This window comes from Hemitrygon akajei, chromosome 10 (genome assembly GCF_048418815.1).
Source record: "Hemitrygon akajei chromosome 10, sHemAka1.3, whole genome shotgun sequence".
Taxonomy (NCBI): domain Eukaryota; kingdom Metazoa; phylum Chordata; class Chondrichthyes; order Myliobatiformes; family Dasyatidae; genus Hemitrygon; species Hemitrygon akajei.
Genome location: NC_133133.1, coordinates 155,014,222 through 155,030,333, shown reverse-complemented (window position 1 = coordinate 155,030,333; position 16,112 = coordinate 155,014,222). Strand labels below are relative to the sequence as shown.

The 16,112-nt window shown below is 39.6% G+C and overlaps 1 protein-coding gene across 4 annotated transcripts in view; it reads left to right on the top strand.

Moving 5' to 3' along the window:
• immp2l (inner mitochondrial membrane peptidase subunit 2) overlaps positions 1 to 11,991 on the top strand; it is a 505,123-nt gene extending 493,132 nt beyond the window's left edge. For all 4 annotated transcript variants that reach the window (XM_073059450.1, XM_073059446.1, XM_073059448.1 and 1 more), the window contains one exon: positions 11,569 to 11,991. In XM_073059450.1, the coding sequence (XP_072915551.1) occupies positions 11,569 to 11,632 (64 nt within the window). In that variant the 3' untranslated portion in view covers positions 11,633 to 11,991. The remainder of the gene's footprint in view (positions 1 to 11,568) is intronic.
• The last annotated feature ends 4,121 nt before the right edge of the window (positions 11,992 to 16,112 follow it).

The following is a 16,112-nucleotide window of genomic DNA, read 5'->3' as shown; positions in this document are numbered from 1 at the left end:
TTGGCAATCCCCAATCCAGAGTCTGGAGAGGCTGCTGCGTATTAATATCATTGCTACCGTCTAGTGTGTTCCCCGGAAAGAAGCTCCAAATCCACCAGACAAAACAAGACCAAAAACTAAATCTACAAGACCTGCACAAAACCACATAATTACAACATATAGTTACAACAGTGCAAACAATAGCATAATTGATTAAAAACAGACTATGGGCACAGTAAAAATAGTCCAAGATGTTAAAGGACTGTAAGTTCAAAAGAAATCACCACACAGTTTCCACAAGTCCCCAGGGTCCCAACAGACTCGCCATCCCACGCCGGCGGCAGAAGGGAATACCTCCGCTATGGACTTCCAAGGCGCCGCCGACTCAGCCTTGCAGACGCAGCACACAATGGAAGCTCTGTCGAAACCAGCCTCGCAGATGCAGCACACACCAAAAGCGACCTGAGTCCATCGAAAGGACTCCGAGTCCATCGAACCTCCAAGCCGACGACCATCCCCTCCGGCACAGCTTCTCCGAGCACCATCCTCTGCCAAGCGTATTAAGACGGCCCCGCCAACGCGACCCCGAGGACTGGGGGCCTGTTCTTCCCAGCAGAGTCCCGGACCTCACAGCAGCAGTAGCAATGAAGAAGGTCTTCCTGGAATTTCCCAATGTTTCTCCGTGCTTCCACATCCGTTTTCAATCAGTTATGATTGCACACGTCACCCCACTTCACAAATAACAGATAATCATTTCCGGAGTGGCCGCTGCAAGCTGCATCGTGCCGCCATCTTGGATCAGGAAAATATATATATTTTATATATTAAAAGAAGAGTAACTTTAGCATTTCCTTCGTAATATTGGAAATTCCTTTGGCAAAACGTCTGGAGAAATCACATGCTTCGTACCTTTAATGTTGGATGAATGTCTTAGAAGTGCTAATACATAAGAAACCATAAAGAGTAATCTTAATTTTCAGTATTCTTTGGTTAAACTGTGTAATGCCATTTTTGTTTTGATTACATTATAATCCAATCCATATTCCAGAAGTTTGCCCAAGATAGTGAAAGCTAATTCGTGTTCTTCACAGTTTCCTGTATAAATTTTGCTGAAAGGATATTTTTGAAAGTCACTTCAATGTCATGCTGCATGTTGGAGTAGTGCAGGACTAATCTCCTTTGCATTAATATGTTTACACTACAAAAGGTAATCTGAATTGTCATTAATCTAAAATGACATCAGATTATAAGTGTAATTGGGAACATGACTAATTACAAATATCCTTGAGGCAGAATTTAGTGGTTGTCATACTTGTGGACTTCGGTTTATTTTGCAAAATGATGATCTGCATGGAATAACTACGTAGATTTCTCTATCTCTTGTTGTTCAGAGAACGACAGGTACAATGTTTTTTACACAATCATCCAGTATGGTGTGAACTACAGAGATGTAGGAACTTTAGCACACACAATTATTACTCTGGTACAAAGTGATCATAAAGTGAAACCAAGATGATTGGCTGGATTTCTGTTCCTTCCCCTACCAAGTATTTCAACTCTGTTTCAGTTTGAAGCCTGGCCTTAAAAGTGTTGAAGCCAAATTGCTGACCCAAAACTCAGCAATAAAATCAACTGAATCTCTGACAAACAATTGTTCTTAGTGAGATATACATTCATATTAGATTTTCAACAATAAACTGGATGGGAGAATGAGAGTGGGAAGAGTAGTGTTCTGTTTTTGTTGTTTCAGATCAGGTATTTCATTGGTTCCAGGAGGAATAAAGTATACCCAGGAGTTATTGTAAAGCAATAATCTCATCAAAATTTCTTACACAATATAATAAACTGCACAAAGAAATGAGATTTTATAACCAATATGTTAACATCATTCAAAGTTGAATCTGCAGTTATTTGTCAATTTTAAGCTCTTTAAATGTTTCAATATAGATTTAATGTAATATTCCTGGGGGTAATTCTAATAAGGATGAAAAGTCTGATAGGCTGGGTTTCACAGTGTCTATAAAATAACTTGGAAACTTTTAAAATACTGTGTAAAATATGGATTTATTTTGTATCATCAGCCTAATAAAGCACTTATGTCCAAACATGAATCAGTAAGTTCCTTTGAGGCTAAGCTAATTGTATGGATGTGGTGGTTGTGCATCATACTTCCCAGAACTTAGATGTATGTCTGCAGTATAATTACAGTTTAATACATAGATCTTACCTTCTATGTAATATCTTTAGTAGATGAGATTTTTTTTAGTGTTTCTGCTTGATCTGATTAGTATCAGGCTGTGCCATGTTAGGACTTCCCACTAGTAGGACCAATCTGAAAAATAATGACTGTGATAAGTTAACTCCAGACACATTGAATAACAGTTTTTAATTGCTTCAATAAAGTAATCATTTCAAATAGAAATGGCAAATTGGGAAAATTGCAGCTGCATAATAATTGGAATTTTAACATTAATTCTGGTGGGTTAGAAATTGACTGTAACAGTATAGTCAAGTAATAAACTAAATACAAAAGCATTATTTAAATTGATATTTATAAATGGTTAAAATATATGGATTGAGATGATTGCCAAATACATTCATTCTGAAAATATAGTTTTATTTATTACTGAACAACTAGAACAGCAAATTGTGTAAAATACCCAAAAATGTTGATGAGGTCTAAAACCTGATGACTGTGCCATCTTTGCTAACCTCAGTTAAAACATGCAAGCAAAAAAAAATCCACCACATCCCACTAGGCTTATGTCCTCCCAGATTTCTGGAGAAACTTCTCTTTTAGGTAAAGCAAATAATAATAGCATTAGGCAACTGTAATCTAACTTTTAAAGGACAGAATCTACGCAACAAATATTTTCTTCATATGGCAACAAACTCCAGAAAATGAAAGCACATGCTGCTGTGAGATTGAATGCTCGTTTGGGGTAAATTTTGACTAGGTACTAAAAACAGAATCAGAGACATCATTGCAAGGCAGGAGCCATTTGAAAAGAACAAATCTCATTGGATTTGAATCATAATATGAAGTAGCAAGTGAGAGAGAGATTGTTGGAAGCAAGAGCCATCTGAAAAGCACAAGTCTCATTGGGAGTATGTTTTATTTCAGACAATAAAAAGAAGGGAGGTTAAGTGGAACGGGCCATTGTTAGAGTGGCCATTGTTGGAGTGGGCCAGTGTTAGATTAAGAAGCTTTGCCTCACCAGGTACCAGCGAGAACAGGCTTAAGCCAGCATAGGTGGAGGTTTTAAATAAGTTTCTAGTACTTTGTTCTCTATTTCTTTGTCTATAAGTACATAGCTAATCCACAGAGAACTGGTCCAGAGTTAGTGGTATGTTCTTTGTATGAGATGTGGGAACTGTGGGAAACTTCGTCTTCCTGATAACTACATCTCTATGAAGTGCATTGAGCTGCAGCTCCTTAGGGACCTTGTTAAAAAACTAGAGCTGCTGCTGGATGACCTTTGGATTGTATGGGAGAATGAGGAGGTGATAGATAGGAGGTACAGGGAGATAGTCACTCCTAAGATGCAGGAGACAGGCACCTGGCTGTCTGGAGAAGAATCAACAGCCTGTGCAGAGTACCCCTGTGACTGTACTCCTCAACAATAAATATTCCACTTTCAATACTGTTGGAGAGGGCAGGGTGACCGGCCTGGGGGAAGCTGCAGCAACTGGGTCTCTGGAAGTGAGATTGGCTCTGTGGTTCAGAAAGGAAGTGGGAGAGAAGAGAAGTGCAGTAGTGTTAAGGGATTCCATAGCTAAAGGAGTAGATAGAAGCTTCTGTGGATGTGAAAATGAAACCTAGATGGTATTTTTCCTCCCAGGTGCCAGCGTCAGGGATGTTTTGGATCGAGTCCACAGCATTCTAAAAGGGGGAGGGTGAACAGCCAGAAGTCGTTGTACATATTAGTGCCAGTGACATAGGTAGGAAAATGGAGGAGGTCCTGAAGAGAGAATATAGAGAGTTAGGTGGAAAGCTGAAAAGCAGGAGCTCCAAGGTAGTAACCTTAGGATTGCTGCTTGTGTCATGCACCAGTGAGGGTAAGAAGGGTAAGAATGAGGGTAAGTATGATTTAGCAGATGAATGTGGCTGAGAAATTGGTACAAGGGGCAGGGTTTCAAGTTTCTGGATCGAGATGTCTTCTGAGGAAGATATGACCTGTACAAAAAGGATGGTTATACCAGTAGATGCAGTGTGTATAAGGCTGTCAGGAAGGACAAGCAGGTGGTAGGGCAAAATTGTGGTCAGTAGGATGAATTAAAGTGTAACATCAGAACAAAATTGAAAAGAGTAATGAATACAGGACTGAAGGTATTATATTTGATTCAGTGCAGTACATGGAATAAAGTAGATGATTAGGCAGTTAAAGATTGGTAGGTACGACATTGTGGGCAGCATTGAATCGTGGCTGAAAGGAGATTATATTTGGAAACCTAAGTTGCGAGGATACATATTGTATCAAAAGTGTAGGCAGGTAGGCAAAGGGCGTGGGGTAGCTCTGTTGGGCAAAATGAAACCAAATACTTACAAAGAGGTGACATAGGATCAAAAGATGTAGAATCCTTATGGATAGAGTTGAGGAACTGCAAAGGTTGATGGGAGTTATATCCAAAGGTGTGGAATTACAACAATGGGAGATGTAAAAAGGGCAATGTTACAGTACTGATGGGGGATTTCAATATGCAGGTGGACTGAGAAAATCAGGTTGGTACTGTATAAGAGAGGGAATTTGTCGAATGCCTATGAGATGGCTTTTAGAGCAGCTTGTGGTTGAGCAGCTTGGGAAAGGCAATTCTGCATTGGGTGATGTGTAATGAAACAAATTTGATTAGGAAGCATAAGGTAAAGGAACCCTTAGGAGACGGTGATCATAAAATGATAGAATTCACCCTGCAGTTTGAAAGGGAGATGCATCAGTATTCCAATGAAGTAAAGGAAGTTACTTCATTTCTTCTGAGGCAGGAGAGAGAAACTGACCAAAGTTGATTCAAAGCAGACACTAGCAGGGGTGTCAGCAGAACAGGAATGACAGGAGATTTTGGGGGCAATTTGAAAGGCATAGGATAGATTCATCCCAAAAATGAAGTATTCAAAAAGGGAGGCTGAGGCACCATGGCTGACAAGGGAAGTCAAAGACAACAGCATAACGGGAAAGAAGGGGCATATAGCAAAGGAAAAAAATAGTGGAAATTTAGAGGAATGGGAAGATTTGGGGAAAAAAAGCAATTAAAAAACCTATAAGGAGAAAAAAGATGAAATAAGAAGGAATGCTAGCCAAGAATATAAAAGACAATACCAAAATATTTTTAGGACATTTATAGAGTAAAAGAGAGGTCAGGTTGGATATTGGCAATGAAGATATAGTAATGGGGGAGAAAGAAATGGTGAACAAGCTTAATAAATCTATCTTAACTATGGAAGACACTAGCAGTATGCCAGAAATTCAAGAGTTTCAGGGGCAGAAGTGAGTGTATTTGCTCTCACTAAAGAGACGGTGCTTTGGAAGTTGAATGGTCTGAAGGTAGATAAGTCACCTGGACCATATAAACAACACCTCAAAGTTCTAAAAGAAGTAGCTGAAGAGATTGTAAAGGCAGTAGTAATGATATTTCAAGAATTACTAGAATAATTCCAGAGGACTGGAAAATTGCAAATGTCACTCCATTCTTTTAGAATGGACAGAGATAGAAGAAAGAAAATCATAAGACACTAAGATATAGAAGCAGAATTAGGCCTTTTGACCTATTGAGTCTGCTCCGGCATTTCATCATGGCTGATCCAATTTTCCTCTCAGCCCCAGTCACCTGCCTTCTCCCCCATATCCCTTTATGCCCTGAGCAATCAACCTCTGCCTCAAATATACATAAAAGCTTGGCCTGTGGCAAAGCATTTCACAGATTCACCACTCTTTGGCTAAAGAAATTACTCCTTATCTCTGTTCTAAAAGGATGCCACTCTATTCTGAGGCTGTGTTCTCTGGTCTTAGACTCTCTCATCAAAGGATACATTCTCTCCACATCCATTCTACCATGGCCTTTCATCATTCAGTAGCTTCAATGAGGTCACCCCTCCTTCTTCTGAATTCCAGTGAATTATAGGCCAGTTAGCCTGACTTTAGTGGTTGGGAAGATGTTAGAGGGTGAAGCTTTAAAGAACATGGAGGCACATGATAAAATAGGCCAAATTCAGCATGATTTCCTTAAGGGGAAATCTTGCATGATAAATCTGTTAGAATTCTCTGAGGAAATACTGGGTAGGATAGACAAAGGTGAGCCAGTGGATGTTGTTTAATTGGATTTTCAGAAGGCCTTTGACAAGATGCCACAAATGAAGTTGCTTAGCAAAGGCCCATGGTATTACTGGAAAGATACTAGCATGGATAGTAGATTGGCTGACTGGCAGGAAGCAAAGAGTGGGAATAAAGGGGCTTTTTCTAGTTGACTGCCAGTGACTAGTGGTGTTCTGCAGGGGTCAGTGTTGTGACCACTTCTTTTCACATAATATGTCAATGATTTGCTTGATAGCTTTATGCCCAAGTTTGCAGACAGTGCGAAGATAGTTGGAGGAGCAGGTATTGTTCAAGAAGCAGGGAGTCTGCAGAAGAACTTAGGTAAATTGGGTGAAGGGAAAAGAAGTGGCATATATCAAGGAGTAGTAAATTAAGGCAACTGGACTTGCTGTGTTGTCTAGAATTGTTTAAAGGTATAGCAATCACATGAGGGTCATTAAGAATTGTAGAGGTAATGAGAGGGTCATTAGTCTTATCTTTGCATGATTAGAGGCGTGAACTGGTGTGGAGGGTAGAGATGGTCTACATCCCAGGGTACACCAGGGTAGAGATGTTAGACCTGTACTGTAAGTAGCTGATAGGTGGTGTCGTACCCCACCCGCTCTGTTCAGAAATAGATTTTTCAGTTTGACAAAGGTGGCTTCTTTAACCCCTCTTTCAACCTCATGTGATTGTAAAAACACAAAAAAACAGACCGGGTGTTAAGACCTGGGGAGAGAACCCATTCAGTTACGTACAGACAGGGGAGATGATTATTACACATCTAGTTACTGTCAGGGTGACCCACAAACACACAAGCAAATAACTATATAACCCAAGCTAATATGCAACAATGAATGGACTGGAACATCCAACCATAATCCCACAAACACGTTTTAACACAAAAACAATAAATAGCACTGGCCACTAGGAATGCTGGGGTGGGCTGTTGAGCATGCCCCTGGAGTGCCACAATATGATTACAGCTTGTAGAAGCTACTTAAACATCAGTGGTGTTGGCTAGGGTGTAGGCTACCTGTGTCTGCACATGAAAATCTGAAAAAAAGGAACAAAAGAACTCTGATTTGAGGCTTGATTTTATGGCGTCTTCTTATGCAGAAACTGGCAATTAGAATTAGCAGTTGTAAAATTTTAAGAGCAATTTGTGGGCAATTCATGCCAAGTCTTTGCAGCCATTTAAACATTTACTAACATTGCACTTGAAACAATCCACAAGGATAACCATACTTTTTTAAATGGATTATTCATTAGAAGTTTGCACCATGTGTGTTTGAAGGCCATTAAGAAATCCTAAAATTGAATTGGACTTCTTGCATGCAACAAAATTAATACGTTCTAAAAAAAGAATGTATTTTTATGTTAACTATCAAATGAATTGCTGTACACAATTTAATTATTTGCCAATTTAATAATTTATGAACTAGCTTGTGGAAAATTATTTTAAAATAAATGTTGAATCCTTGTGGGTTGAGTTAAGAAATTGCAAGGATTAAAGGACCCTGAGGGCAGTTTTATACAGGCCTCTCAACTGTAGCTGGGATGTAGACCACAGATTACAACAGGAAATAGAAAAGGCGTGTCAAAAGGGCAATGTTATAATAGTCATGGGCAATTTCAACATCCAGGTCAGTTGGAGAAATCGGGATCTCAAGAGAGTGAATTTGTTGAATGCCTACAAGATAGGTTTTTAGAGCAAATAAAAACCACAAAATTCTGGCAGAACTCAGCAGGCCAGACAGCATCTATGGGAGGAGGTAATAACGACATTTTGGGCCGGAACCCTTCATCAGGAGTGAAGTAACATGGGATGGTCAAGGGGGGATAAGAAGTGGGGGGAGGGATAAAGTAGAGACCTGGGAAGTGATAGGCTGGAGGGAAATGGGCTAGGGGGAAGGTGGAGAATTATGGGAAATAAAAGAGAAAGAAAGGTAGGGCTGGGGGGAGAGATTATAGTGAGGGGGGAAAAAGAGAGGGAAAGAGAACCAGACTAAAATAATAGATAGGGATGGGGGTAAGGGTGGGGGGCAGGGGTATCAATGGAGGTCAGTGAGTTGGATGTTCATGCCGGCAGGAAGGAGGCTACCTAGGCGGGAGATAAGGTATTCCCTGGGGTCAACTGGGGTGATGTACTGTATCCGGTGCTTCCGATGTGGCCATTTATACATTGGGGAGACCCGCCACAGACTGGGAGACCGTTTCGCCGAACACCGGCGCTCGGTCCTCCAGCAGTGGCGGTATCTCCCTGTGGCCACACACTTCAATTCCACAAACCACTCCCACTCTGACATGTCTGTCCATGGCCTCCTCTACCGTCAAGATGAGGCCACACGCAGGTCGATGGAGCAATACCTTATCTTCCGCCTAGGTAGCCTCCTTCCTGCCGGCATGAACATCCAACTCATTGACCTCCGTTGATACCCCTGCCCCCCACCCTTACCCCCATCCCTATCTATTATTTTAGTCTGGTTCTCTTTCTCTCTCTTTTCCCCCCTCACTATAATCTCTCCCCCCAGTCCACCCTTTCTTTCTCTTTTATTTCCCATAATTCTCCATCTTTCCCCTAGCCCACTTCCCTCCAGCCTATCACTTCCCAGCTCTCTACTTTTTACCTCCCCCCACTTCTTATCCCCCCCTCGACCATCCCATGTTACTTCACTCCTGATGAAGGGTTTCGGCCTGAAACATCGTTATTACCTCCTCCCATAGATGCTGTCTGGCCTGCTGAGTTCTGCCAGCATTTTGTGTTTTTTATTTATTTCCAGCATCTGCAGATTCACTCGTGTTGGCTTTTTAGATTAGTTTGTCATTGAGCCTTCTAGGGATCAGCTGTACTGGATTTGGTGTTATGTAATGAACCAGAGGTGATTAGGGAACTTAAGGTAAAAGAACTCTGTAGAGACAGTGATCACAATATGACTGAGTTCAACGTGAAGTTTGATAGAGTGAAAGTAAAGTCTGATGTAGTAGTATTTCAGAGGAGTAAAGGAAATTATGGTGGTATGAGAGAGGAGTTGGCCAAAGTAAATTGGAAAGAGATGTTGGCAGGGATGACAGCAGAGCAGCAATGGTGTGAGTTTCTAGGAAAAATGAAGAAGATCCAGGATAGATGTATTCCAAAAACAAAGAGATACTCAAATGGCAAAATAGTACAACCGTGGCTGACAAGGGAAGACAAAGCTGATGTAAAAGCAAAAGAGAGGGCATGCAACAAAGCAAAAATTAGTGGGAAGACAGGAGATTGGGAAGATTTTAAAACCCTACAGAGAGCAAATAAAAGAATCATTAGGAGGGAAAAGATGAAATATGAAAGCAAACAATATCAAAGTGGATAGTAAAAGCTTTTTTAAGTATGTTATAAATAAAAGAGAGATGAGTGCATATAGGGGCTAGAGAAATAATAACAAGTGACAAGGAAATGGCAGATGAACTAAATGAATATTTTGCATCAGTCTTCATGGTGAGAGACACCAGCAGTGTGCCAGATGTTGAAGGGTGTGAGGGAAGCAAAGTGAGTGCAGTTACTATTACAGAAGGAGAAGGAGCTCGAGAAGCTGAAAGACCTAAGGGTACATCGAACACTCAGATGAAATGAACTGCACCCTAGGGTTCTGAAAGATGTAGTGGTAGAGATAATGGAGGCATCAGTAATGATATTTCAAAATTTATTGGACTCTGGCGTCATTCCAGAGGACTGGAAAGTTGCAAGTGTCACTCCTCTCTTTAAGAGAAAAGGAGGAAGGCAGCAGAAAGAAAAATATAGACCTGTTAACCTGACCTCAGTGGTTGGGAAGATATTGAAGTCAGCTCTTAAGGATAAGGTTATGGAGAACTTTCTAACACAGGACAAGATAGGACAAAGTCAGCATGGTTTCCTTAAGGGAACATCTTGCCTGACAAACCTGTAGAAATTCTTTGAGGAGATTACACGTAGGATAGATAAAGGGGATGTAGTGGATGTTGTATATTTGGACTTTCAGAAGGCTTTTGACAAGGTGCCACACACGAGCCTGCTTGTCAAATTATGAGCCCATGGCATTACAGGAAAGTTCCTGGCATGGTTAGACCATTGGCTGATTGGTAGGAGGCAGCGAGTGGGAATAAAAGTATCCTTTTCTGGTTGGCTGCCAGTGACTAGTGGTATTCTGTAAGGATTGCTGTGGGCCCGCTTCTTATGCTGTATATCAGCAATTTAGATGATGGAATAGATGGCTTTGTTGCCAAGTTTACAGATGAAACGAAGATTGGTGGAGGGGCAGGTAGTGTTGAGGAAACAGGTAGGCTGCAGAAGGACTTAGACAGATTAGGAGAATGGGCAAGAAAGTGGCAAATGAAATACAATGTTGGAAAATACACGGTCATGCACTTTGTAGTAGAAATAAATGTGCAGACTATTTTCTAAATGGAGAGAAGTTCCCACAATCTGAGATGCAGAGGGACTTGGAAGTCCTTGTGCAGAACACCATAGGGTTATTGCAGGTAAAGTAGGTGGTGAGGAAGGCAAATACAATGTTAGCATTCATTTCAAGAGGACTAGAATACAAGAGCAGGGATGTCATACTGAAGCTTCATAAGGCACTTGTGATGCCTCATCTTGAGTATTGTGAACAGTTTTGGGCTCCTTATCTCAGAAGAGATATGCTGGCATTGGAGAGGGTTCAGAGGAGAGTCACAAGGATGATTCTGGGAATGAAAGGGTTACCATATGAAGAACATTTGATAGCTCTGTGTTTGTACTTGCTGGAATTTAGAAGGATGGGGGGGTGGGGGGGGGAATCTCATTGAAGCCTTTTGAATGTTGAAAGGCCTAGACTGGATAGAAGTGGAAAGGATGTTTCCCATGTTGGCGGAGTCTAGGACAAGAGGACACAGCCTCAGGATAGAGGGATGTCCATTTAAAACAGAGATGCGGATAAATTTCTTTAGCCTAAGGGTGGTAAATATGTGGAATTTATTACCACAGGCAGCTCTTGTGGCCAGGTTGTTGGGTGTATTTAAGGCAGAGCTTGATAGGTTGTTGATTGGACATAGCATCAAAGATTATGGGGAAAAGGCTGGGGATTGAGGCTGAGGAGGGGAAAAAAGCATCAGCCATGATTAAATGGTAGAGCAGAATCGATGGCCCAAATGGCCTAATTTTGCTCCTATGTCTTATCATCTAATCAGTAAGGTGCAATTCTAGGAGCCCTTTAAAGCAAAGGCCACAATTACAGCCCAAGCAGGACTACTAGAGCAATGCAATGTTACTGTGACTACTTTGAGTTATACATTTTCTCTTTTACAGGCTTCTCTTGGACTGGTTCATGCCCGTGCTTCACACATCATCTGGCCTCCAAGTCGTTGGATGAAGTTACAAGCACAACTGCCTGAGAGACGCAGACCTCTGATGTCTCAGGATGATGAATGGGTCGATGAAGCAGATGGCTGATAGAAGCAAGATTCCAGCACAATCAACAAGCTGTTGTTCTAATCGTGAAAGTGCTTTGTAACTTTTCATTACATTGCACATTTCACACACATGAAATTTCTAAAGCTAAGAAATACTTCTATAGCGTACTCTATCACACAGAACAGGTTTATGTGATTTTTCCTACTGTTTGGGTTGTATTTTTTGCCAATCTTGAATATACCTGGTTTTTGAGCCGGATCTCTGAATTTATAAAGAAATGTCAATGAAAATTTATTCCAATAAATCCCAATAACACCAGATCCTTTTTATCCAGTTAAGCATTTAGAAAATATTTGACGACATTGATATTATGTTAAGATTAGGGCCTGGAAATTCCTGGGCCCACTTTTCAGCATATCTGTGGAAGAGTAGAATCTTGAAATTATGGTCTGGAACCTATTATTTACTGTGGCAGATTGAGTTAATTCATGCTTGAAAGAGCTGCTTTTCTTGACATTCAAATCAATGGAAACATGTTTATAATCTTCAGCTGTTCCAATTTGCAAGCTCTGACTGAAAAGGACTAGTCCTTGTATATACCCCAAAGACTATTGCTGAACTCAGCCAGTATAGGTAACAGATCTCATGATGCAGGGGAAGTAGATGGAAGATCTAGTACACATGTAGGAACCAGCTAGATAGCATTGAAATTGTGCCCAAATTTCTTCTCTGACAATTGTTATTTCTTTAGTGCCTAGACGTTTTTAGGTTATGAGGTTATAACAGCAGTGATCTTTCACTTGTGAACCTTTGGCCTAAACCCACCTTAAATCCAGAAAATGATTATCATCTCTTCCTCTGCCACCCCATACACAAATAATCTGAAATGTTTGAGCTCAAACTTGTTTCTCTTAGCTGCCTGCCGATTACCCCACATTTAAAAACATTGACATGAAGAGGACAGGTAGTACACTAATCAGGTACACTATTGCCCACGACAAGGGTAATGTTGATTATATTGGTGATGTCTCTTTGACATGTCTTTTGTAAATAGTTATCTTTGAAGTTTAAGAGGATGGGGACTACTGTTGTCAGTTAAACTTATCACTCACTACCTAGATTGAAATCTTGATTTACAGCCATCTTTCCTCAGACAGCCAAAGGCTGAGCTTGTGCCATAGAGACAATAGTGAATTTTCCCATTGATGTCCTCCCACATTGAAAGGTAATATGATATAAATATTGATCCACATTTTCCAGGGTCTAGAGCTTTATTGCAGTGGAGGAAGTTTAATTTTTTTGTGGATAGTATGTGTAAAGCCAAGTCATCACTGAGTAACTCCAAGGAAATTCTCTGTTTTACAGTATATCCCAATATTCTGTTAATTAAACAGATAATACATTAAATATATAAATGTGATTTTGTCAACTTGTACACCTGAAGTAGATTTTACTATTTTTTGATTTGTGTCTTACTTCAAGGAAAATAAATGAACATTTTCAGTTTCTCAACAGCTTAGAAAATTAAAACTTTAAAATACAGAATTTTATCTAAAAGAACTCAAAATGATCACTTTTGATGTTTACTTCATGATAACTCTGAAGGTTAATTTTACCAAAGAGATTCACAAAGTATTATTTTTCAACCAAAAAAAAAAAATCCTGATCTGCTTCTGAATGTGAATAACATGTAAAACTGCTTGGAAGCTGTCAGGTTTTACCGTATTTAGTTTAAACAGTAATTTTGTTTGTTATGAGTAGGTTTGTTGATTTCATCTTTTCTATATTTTAGGTTGTATAAATACAATTTACTTCTATTTTTATTCAAGGCTTAAAACAAACTTTCCTCTTCCCATCTGCTAAATGCTTCAGCAGAATTTCAACACTTATTAAGATGGTATTTAATGCAGACAGGAATGAATATCCCTTTGATCCCTGTAGTTTAAGCTGGCAGTCATTTTAGCAACAGGAAAGGAAATAGCATTCAGGATTATAGGGATTCATTGTCCAACAATCTAAAAGTGTACATATCAGATGATTACATAATGGTGTTCCATGGGGTCTGTGCATGTGCCAAACAAAGATACTATTTCAGCCATGTTAACACTAAAAAAGGTATTCCAAAACAAATCCCATTTTAAAAATTAATACCCTTAAGAAGCATATGTGACAAAACATTGATAGAACCATATCTCAAATACACACAAAATGTTGGAGGAACTCAGCAAATCAGGGCAGATTCAGTACAGGGGAATAAGCAATCAGTGGTTTAGACTGATGAAAGGTCTTGGCCTGAAACGTCGACTGTTTATTCCCCTCTACTGATGCTGCTTAACCTGCTGAGTGCCTTCAGCATATTATGTGTGTGTTGCTCTAGATTTCTGGCATCTGTAACATCTCTTGTGATTATCTCAAATAATTCTTTCAATGTGGTGGCTACTCAATGTGCAGCAGTTGAACCACAGAAGTTATGTGGTACTCCAAGTACTTTAAAAAAAATTGTTGCTATCATATTTCAAATTAAAAATAGTTATGGATGGAGTACCAAATCATTAAAAAAAAGGCAAGGCAAATAGTTGTATTCGAATAGATCTAGGATAGTTGTGTGCACTTTTTTTCTCCATCAACCACATAAATATACACAATCAAAATATTAGGTTGAATATTTGGAAGGTTATGGGATAGATAAAGTACTATAAGAAATAGGTTTGATGGCCAAACTATTGGATTGTATACTCTGCAGTGTTACTTGAACACCGCTTATACTACATCTCGCTTTAGTTGCTGACTGAAGATGAGAAAAACATGCAACAACTGCAGTTCGGCTTCACTGGAGAAGAGCATCTGGTGTGAACAAATTGTGTGTAAACCTAAAGTGTGCTTATCAGCTCAAGGAAGGATAACTGTAAAGGCAGACGAAGCAATACTGTGAGAGCAGAACTAGAATTGAGCCATAATTATGGTCCTTTCAAAAATGAGAGATGTATAATTGGCAATTAAAATGCTACCTCAAAGGCAAATTACAATTTCTTTTAAATGGCATGATAGTAGTGAGTAGAAATGTGAAAAAAGATGAGCACAAACAAGGCATTCTCTATGAAGACGTGATATTGAATAAAATATGAAGTCTACTTTGATTTCAGAATTGTTAAAGGCATTCTATCCCTTATTAATCCTGAAGTGCTCTGAACCAAGAAGTTCTTAGAGAAATTATCTTTATCAGTTCTTCTGTTGTGCTGTTACAGTTATTTTTATATTTTTATCAATAGTATTTTCAAAATAATTTTGCATTCCTTTTGATAATTCAGTGGTCTGGTGTTGGGGTTCCAGTTCATGAAAACAGAAATTCCTTTATTTTTAAGCACAGAGTATAAAAACCAACATGTCAATGAGATACACATGATATGCATAAATCTGTTGAAAAAAATAAAACGTGAAAATATTTGATTGAATTGTACAATATTTTGCTTTTGTTTCCTTTGAGCAAATTGCAATTTGCCACAAATATTTCTAATTGTATAGAAATATACACAATAAACTAACTGGAGCAAAAATCTTGCAGATCATGTGGCCTGAGGAGGTGAGGAATGGTGGGTAGTGGGGTTAAACTTTCAGTCTAGTGTCTTCTTTCATCAGAACTGGAAAAGTGAGAAATCAAATGGTTAATTTGCAGAGAAATGGCGAGAACAAAGAGAATGTCTATGATAGGCTGCAACATAATCACCTTACAAAAAAAAACCGCAACATTTGGAAACAGAAATGGAAAATGAGAAAAACTGACACAGAATGCTACAGCAAATCCATGGAGTGAAAGGGGGGGGGGGGGGGTAGAAATAGGCTTACCTGAAATTGTTTTAACGCAGAATATAGAACAATACAAAACTGGAACAGGCCACAGCAGAGGGCAGGCAGCATCTATGGAAAAGAGTAAACCTGAAACATTGACTGTTTACTCTTTTCCATAGATGCTGGCCGGCCTGCTGAGTTCCTCCAGCATTGTGTCTGTTTTGCTTGGATTTCCAGCATCTGCAGATTTTTCTCTTGTTCGTGGAACATTCCATTTGGCCCATGATGTCTGCACCGAACACAGTACCAAATTAAGCTAAATCTCTTCTGCTTCTACACAATTGATATTGCTCCATTCCCTGCACATTGATGTGTCTATCTAAAAGCTTCTTAACAGCTACTATTGTAGCTGCTTCTACCTCCTTGGCAGTCCAAAAATTTCCCACAAATCTCCTTTAAACTTTCAACCTTTTACCTTAAATGTATGTCCTCTATTACTTGACATTACTATCCCAGGAAAGAGTTTCTGACTGTCTACCCTGTTTTTACAAGAATCACCCCTTGTAATAATGATCACTGAGGCACAGAGAATCTGTATTTACTAAGTAACTTGTATTGTCTCAACATGGGTTCACAAGCCAACTACCTGTATG